At 39.2% G+C, this 7,482-nt stretch overlaps 1 protein-coding gene across 1 annotated transcript; it reads left to right on the top strand.

Annotated features, from left to right (window-relative positions):
- The first annotated feature begins 4,150 nt into the window (after positions 1-4,150).
- Positions 4,151-6,891, top strand: LOC121728998 (juvenile hormone acid O-methyltransferase-like). The gene is made up of 4 exons (XM_042117365.1): positions 4,151-4,560; positions 5,487-5,661; positions 6,433-6,541; positions 6,740-6,891. The coding sequence occupies exons 1-4, from the start codon at positions 4,181-4,183 to the stop codon at positions 6,889-6,891; spliced, it is 816 nt and encodes a 271-aa protein (XP_041973299.1). The 5' UTR covers positions 4,151-4,180.
- Positions 6,892-7,482: the final 591 nt, after the last annotated feature.

The raw sequence follows: 7,482 nt of genomic DNA, 5'->3' as shown, positions 1-7,482 counted from the left end.
TGCCTTTAGCCTGAAATCGTTAGTTTTACGTTTTATTTTGATATTTTATTGTTTAATATCAAAATGTATAGTTACATTTTGATATTAAACAATGGAATGGAAATACAAATTTATTAATAACAGCTTATAACATGTCAATGAAAATATATTTGAGAAAAAAACTTTTTATAATACCTTTTCAATGAACCTAAAGGGTTCATTAAAAGGTATTATAAAAAGTTTTATACGAACATCATAAAAATGATTGTAAATAATACGTAACACATGGTAACACTTATCTTTACATTGTGCGTCGAGCTCTGGCCAGTACGCTGGGATGAATTTCGGAACCTAAGCATTTTTTCGCAAATACTGATATTTTCATTTTGAGAATTGTAAAACTCTAATGGTCTGATTACACCTACCGAGTAGTCGTGAGACAGTGCCCTCGGTCGAGCACTCGGTATGTATTTAAAACACATAACCGGGTAATATTAATATAATAGCTCCCACACCGGTTTCGGTGACGGTGGCCGGTTTCATTGAAACCAGACCAGCTACGCAGGAGTAATTTTATAGTGCCCAAGTGTGTGCGCAGTACACAAGAGCATTCTCTGTTCCTTTACTCTCACGACCGACGACCGACACGACCGGCGAGAGATGAGGCGCAGGACCGACTTTTTACATGTCCATCCGACGCATGATCATCTTACTTGTCAGACAATCAGGTGATCAGCTCGCTTTGTTCTAACCAAACTTAGAAATAACATGTTCCAACGCGGGTATCAAACCCACGACCTCCGAGTCAAGAGCCACGCTCTATACCACTAGACCACGGAGGCGGATGATATTATACTATACCTACTGAGTAGCCAAGGGCACCTTACTTGTTAGTTGTTAGGTGTAATCAGGCCCTAAAAGAGCACATTTACAATTTTATTTACAAGTTCACAGCTCCAGTGAAGCCAGTTTGATGGATTACCGGGTGTAGTATATCCAGTGCGGTTGACCATTGTTAGTTAAAGCCGTCTTATTCGTCTTGCGGTTATCTTTACCATCTTCGATAAATCGGCGTTCCAATCGATATTGGTATGACTCCCCCTCGGAATAAAGTGTATTATCGCACGAGATCTGGCGTGACGGATTAAGATGCGGGTAGATTGTACTGTGTACGTCATGTTCGATTGGCAAGACGGACGACATGGTAGGCTAAGCCTATGTAATGTAGCGCTCGTGTTAATCAAATAAAACGTAGGTCTGTATTCTGTTGTCATTTATTTCTGTATCCATCGTATTTCAATGTTTAGGGTCGACTGCCAACCGAAGCTATGCACGAGCTACACAACTACACGATACACAAAAATAGGCCAAGTGCGAGTCGGACTCGCGCATGAAGGGTTCCGTACCGTTATAGAGCAGAAATATACCAAAAATTGTGTGTTTTGTATAGGAGCCCCCCTTTAATACAATTTTATTCTAATTTTATAATTAATTCTTAAAGAACAACCTACAACTGAGGATTTTTGAAAATTTCAAGTGCCTACTTGTTACCACTTTTTATATCGAGCAAAAAAGTTCAAAAAATTACGTTTGTTGCACGGGAGCTCCCCTATAATATTTATTTTATTTTTAGTATTTATTGTTATAGCGGCAACAGAAGATACCATAATATGAAAACTTCAGGAGTGTAGCTATAGATTTGTACCAATTAAGAATTCGAACCCCAAGCTTCCGAGTTGCAAACGAAGCTTCAAACCACTGGACCACAAGGCGGGCACAAGCGCTTTTGTGATGTAGGAAACTCGTAGAATGCAGATTGCTTGATGTCCTAGTGGCCTTATAAGTTACAACCCAGCGAGCGCTACAGTGCCATACGAAAGAAGCAATAAAAGCTGTTCTAGGTACTTGAAGTCGACTACGTTCGTCGCATTATTAAAATTTTGCCTTTACTCGCATGAGGAAAGTGCCTAAAACGTTAATATTCAAACCTTAATACTAGCTAAGAGCCGAGCTTTGTGAGGGCACGCGTTGTCACACCTTGACTTGAATTACCCAGGTTCTGGGCCAGGGAGGGGCAAATCAGATTTTTATATGATAGGTGTTTATAAAGAATAAAAAATTGCCCCCCTGCCCCCCCTCGGTACGCCCATGAATGATAGTTTTTTCGTAAAGTGTACCACAAAAATGCAATGATTTTCGAATATAATAGTTAGGGCTCGTTTCGCTCGCCCTGATAATGTATAATAATATTATTTTATCTTTTTGCAAAATATAACTTTTTCCAAAGCTAATTTAAATTGTTATATAGTTTCTTATTATGCAAAAATATGTATTCTAATCGCACATCTGACGTGGGAGAGCCATGCTTCGGCACAAATGGGCCGGCTCGACCGGAGATACCACGTCCTCACAGAAAACCGGCGTGAAACAGCGCTTCCGCTGTGTTTCGCCGAGTAAGTGAGTTTACCGGAGACCCAATCCCCTACCCTTTTCCTTTCCCTACCCTCCCCTATTTCCTTCCGTACCCTCCCCTATTCCCTTCCCTACCCTCCCCTATTACCCCTTAGAAGGCCGGCAACGCACCTGCAGCTCTTCTGATGCTGCGAGTGTCCATGGGCGACGGAAGTTGTTTTCCATCAGGTAACCCGTTTGCTCGTTTGCCCCCTTATATCATAAAAAAAAAACATGATATTGTAATGTACCTATTTTTTTTAAGGAAATTAGTATTACAATGATTGAAACTGCTAGCAATCTGCCAAATTCACAAAACCATAATAAAACATGTTCATTGTTCAGTAATATGAGATATCATAATTAAACAACATAACATAGATAGGGTAGAATATATTATTATTATTCTTGGTATTTTTAATTTATAAATAAGTTCATAAATTATTGTTCTGACATGACATGACGTATCATGGCGAAGGAATTCGGCCTTCACTGCACAATTTTAGCAAACGCAATGTTGTGGCATAATCTAAGGACGAGTACACAAGATTTTTTATTATTAATAATAATGTATGTTAAGAGAAAATATAAACTTTAAATTTTGTTAGTCTCACTTGGTACAACTAATATATATTCTGTGGTCTCACTAAAACACGAGGACGACTAAAACGATGTGGGTAATTTTGTTCGCGAAAGTCCAGGGAAGGCTTTTATTAGGATGGATATTTTTTGATGCGCAGCTCGCGCAGGGGAAATCCATCATGGGCGCCCCGGGTTGGGGATGTACCTCAGTTAGCTGAAGCACCCCGGGGGTATGTGGGAAGGATGGAAGACGGGGATGTACGTTGGCCCTGACACTAAATGGGGGTCCACAATTGTAGGCGGGGTCCATGTAAATTAATTCGGTTAGCAGTGAAGAACTTTAACATTTGTGTAAGCTTGATTTCGCTTATTAGAAAGCATAGGCCAGGGATGGTGAACCCAGTCTTATCAACGTGCCATTTTTCTGAATAATCAATAATATGTTACATATGTGCCATAATGCCCCTAGCCTAACTTGACGCTTATTTGTAGAATAATCACTATAATAATTTTGTGATCAGTAGCGTGCTCAAAATTTTATGTACCATTGGTTCGCCATCCCGGCATAGGCGGAAAATTTGTTGAAAAACAGTTACTTAAAAAACTAAAAATAATATTTATTATGTAGCAAGTCTCTCAATAAGGGTGCTTAGAGGTCCGTAGTATGATCCAACACCGTAAAAAGGGCCACGAAACAAAGGAGTTTGGGAACCTCTGCCCTAAGTGATGCGAAGTTCACCTGGTCATCAATCAATCATAAGTAGACATTTGCTGCAACATAACACCATATAATTATAAAACAATTAATCACAATTAATTTTTGCAAACAATCCAAGCATATTTGTATCCTGATATACCTATCGTGAGACCACAAGTAATTTAAAGAAGTCTGAAAAATCTCAAAGAAAGAGGGAAAAATGCAATATGCAACACAAACAATTACTTTAGTTGATCAATTTTAAAAAGTTATCAAGAGACGTTTAAAGCGAACAATAATAATTATTTAATAACGAATATCAAGAAAATAAACGTACTATTTTTATTTTTAAAGTTTTATATAAATTATCCAATTTAAACGCATCTTTACAAGCATCACTGTAATCTATTATTAACTGCTGCCTGGTGCCATCTCTCAGTAGCGACTTCGGAGAGGCAAACGTTCGCAACCATGAGGCAGAGCAAATTGGCGATGATCGACCCCGTGTCGTACAACAAGTACAACATGCTGCAGAAAAGAGATAACAAGAGGTGTCTGAGCGACAACATACATCGGATGACGTGGCGGGGCGGCGACCGAGTGCTGGACCTCGGCAGCGGGGACGGCAGCTTCACAGCCACTGAGCTACGGCGGTATTTACCCGATGACGTCAGCGAGCTGGTCGGCTGCGACCGCAGCAGGGAGATGGTGGACTTCGCCAACGAACACTTCGGGGGAGACGGCATCAACTTCCGACTGCTGGAGATCGGGCAGCAGTTGCCCAGCGAATTTGTTAGCACCTTTAATCACGTGTTTGCGTTTTTTTCTCTCCAATGGATGACTGACCAAAGGTATCGTTTACCACTATTTTTATTAATAACTAGCTGTCCCGGTGAACTTCGTGTCACTTTAAAACCTTCCCTGGACTTCTACAAATATTTTAAGACTAAAATTAGCCCAACCCGTTCAGCCGTTTTCGAGTTTTAGTGTTACTAACACAATTGAAAATCGGTCCAGCCTTTCTCGAGTTTTGCACTTAGCAAAACATCAGCGACTCATTTTTATATTATAGATTATATAGGTAATATTATGTTTCAATTCCTATAGATATTAATTCCATAGTATATCTTTCGGTCTAAACATACAGAGACATTGCGATTAATCTCAACTGCAAAAAAAGGAACTTCCTTCACATTAAATGAGGATACACCAGGGGCGAGAGAAATTGAAAATAGGTATTTGAAAATGTATTGCTGTCTCACCAATCTCAAGTCTCCCACCGCAGAGCGCGATAGAGACAACACGACAAAAGTTCTAATAAACGAACAGAAAATCTTCGATTCGTTTTTCGCTGATTCCTTCTCCAAAACTTAACTGATTTAAGTAATTTTTTCATTAAGAATTAAAGCAAGGCTTGAGCTGTGTTGCTATGTTTTATTTTATTTTTTGTATATTTTAGCCAGTTTTGTTTCCTGGGTGTTTGAACACAGAGGAAAATCTGGCCATTTTTTTGGGTTTTTGGACGTTCTTATCTTTTTTAATAATAAAATTATGAAAAAAAAAAAAGATAACATAGGGACATGCTAATAGTGGCCATAAATATTCAGGAAAAAAATCATAACTGTACCGGCATTATCCAGGGAGGAAACAGGGGACAACGTTTGTATGGAAAAACGGCGGTGTGGAATCCTTTGATGTTTTCAGGCCCCTGAGCAAACCTCCATCTCCTAATACCTACGTTGCACCCCGACGCAATTTCTTCAGGGACATTTTTCAGATTGGCGTTTTCCCAAGTATACGACATCTTGACAAAGGATGGGGACTGCTTGCTGCTGATCGTGGGTAGAAGTGCGGTGCTATACGACGTGTACAAGATCCTCGCTCGGTCACCGAAATGGTGCCGCTGGGTGAAGGGGCTGGACAATGTCCTGTCTCCGTACCACGACTGTGATGTAAGTCTTCACACAATATCTGACAGGTGTTTCTAGGTTTCTGTCTCCAACCGGTAATTTGAGGTAAATTTTGAACTGAGATAATTTAAAAAATAGGATTTTAGTGCGACCTCGACAACGCGGTAAATGTATGGTCAAGGTCGTTTGCTCGGGGGATGGCCTTAACATGAATTTAGCTAATTTTCTGAGGGTACGGCTTAGACTTGGATTAAATAATCTGCTTTGAAGTTAATATATAGGGTGTCACAAAACTAACTGATAATACTTTAGTGTGTGCACGTGTTCCTCGTAGAGAGTTCACTGTGAAAGTAGGAGCGCTGAAAGACAAAATTTTTTCAGTTTTGTATGGGGGAAACTCGGGACACTGAGGTGTTTGCCCTGGATACAAAAGTGAAAAAAAATTGCTCTTTCAGCGCTGCTACTTGACAGTGAACTCTCTACACGGAATACGTACACACCCTTAAGTAATATTACTTAAACTTTTTAATCGAGACTTAAAGCGACTTATTTAAGTAGTAATGCTACTAGGAGTACATACTTTTTCTCGACGTTTTGGCCGTGTTGCAACGGCCGTGGTCACGAAGGGACTGCAGGAGCGCGACGTCTTCGTTTGCACCGGGCGGTCGGTTCTACGACTACCCTCTATGTATGTACCGTTGACTAGATGACGATGCGCTAACCGATAGCCGCATGGTAAGTAATAAGTATATTACGTTTCTGAATTTTAGCTCAACGAAATAAGTTTAAAGGTACTCGATTATGTTTTTACAGAACCCAGAAGAAAAAATAAGAGAAATCGCAACAGAGGTGGGCTTTAAAAATATATTCGTTCAATGTGACAACACGTCTTACAAATTTGACAGCGCGGAAGACTTTAAAGGTACTTTTGATTCGACGATAGATCTTGGGTCTTTGAAGGTATTATAACGAAGCCTTCCAGACCTCATCGTTAGACGATAATATCAGTGTCTACAAGGATTTATTAAAGACGCATGTTTTCATCCTACATTTCAATTCATTGGAATCAAACCCGCCTTCAAATCAAAGCAGGCTAAACAAATGATTTTGTGATTTCCAGGCACGATTGCCGGCATAAACCCTTTCAAAATACCAAAGGAGCTTTATGAGGAGTACTTAGAGGAGTTTTTGAGCGTGGCTATGGAGCAACGATACATCACCGACGACCTGACCATTGCATACACAACCCACACATTCTTCGGCCGTAAATGATAATTAAAATAATAATTATCTTATCAAAGAGTTTTTAATTATTTTATGGTCATTACTGATAACATCTTTATGGTTTGACGAAATAAACTAATATACTTATGTATATGAGTTTATGTTATTATAATATATTTATAATATCCATGGACGACGTGAAGGACACCTATGTGAAGTTAGCAACCGAGTTCAAGGTAAATGATTTTTATATATGTCATTCGATTGTACCCGGAGTGTACCCGATTGTACCGCAATTAAAATCGTTTGTACCTCAATAGGGTAGAAATGGGGGGGGTGGTAAAATTTGCTTAGCAACCGACATAAAGATACCGGAATTTTAATGATGCCATCTGGAAGAGTATCGTTTGTACCGGATTGTACCCGTTTTTAAAGTTAATTTTTTTTTTTGAATTTTACGAAAAAAAAACAAAAAAAATTTTTTTCCCTAAAAATAAGGCTTTGTACGGAGTAGAAGGAAAGAAAGTATATAAAGCAGTTCAAATGTGTAAAAGAAGTTATTTTTTGAGGTAGATTCGTTCGGACTTGACGAATTTTCCAATATCTTACTATAAAAGTCGGAGTTATATTTTGCAGTTT

This window comes from Aricia agestis, chromosome 7 (assembly GCF_905147365.1).
Source record: "Aricia agestis chromosome 7, ilAriAges1.1, whole genome shotgun sequence".
Lineage (NCBI taxonomy): Eukaryota > Metazoa > Arthropoda > Insecta > Lepidoptera > Lycaenidae > Aricia > Aricia agestis.
This window is presented reverse-complemented; position numbering and strand designations above follow the sequence as displayed.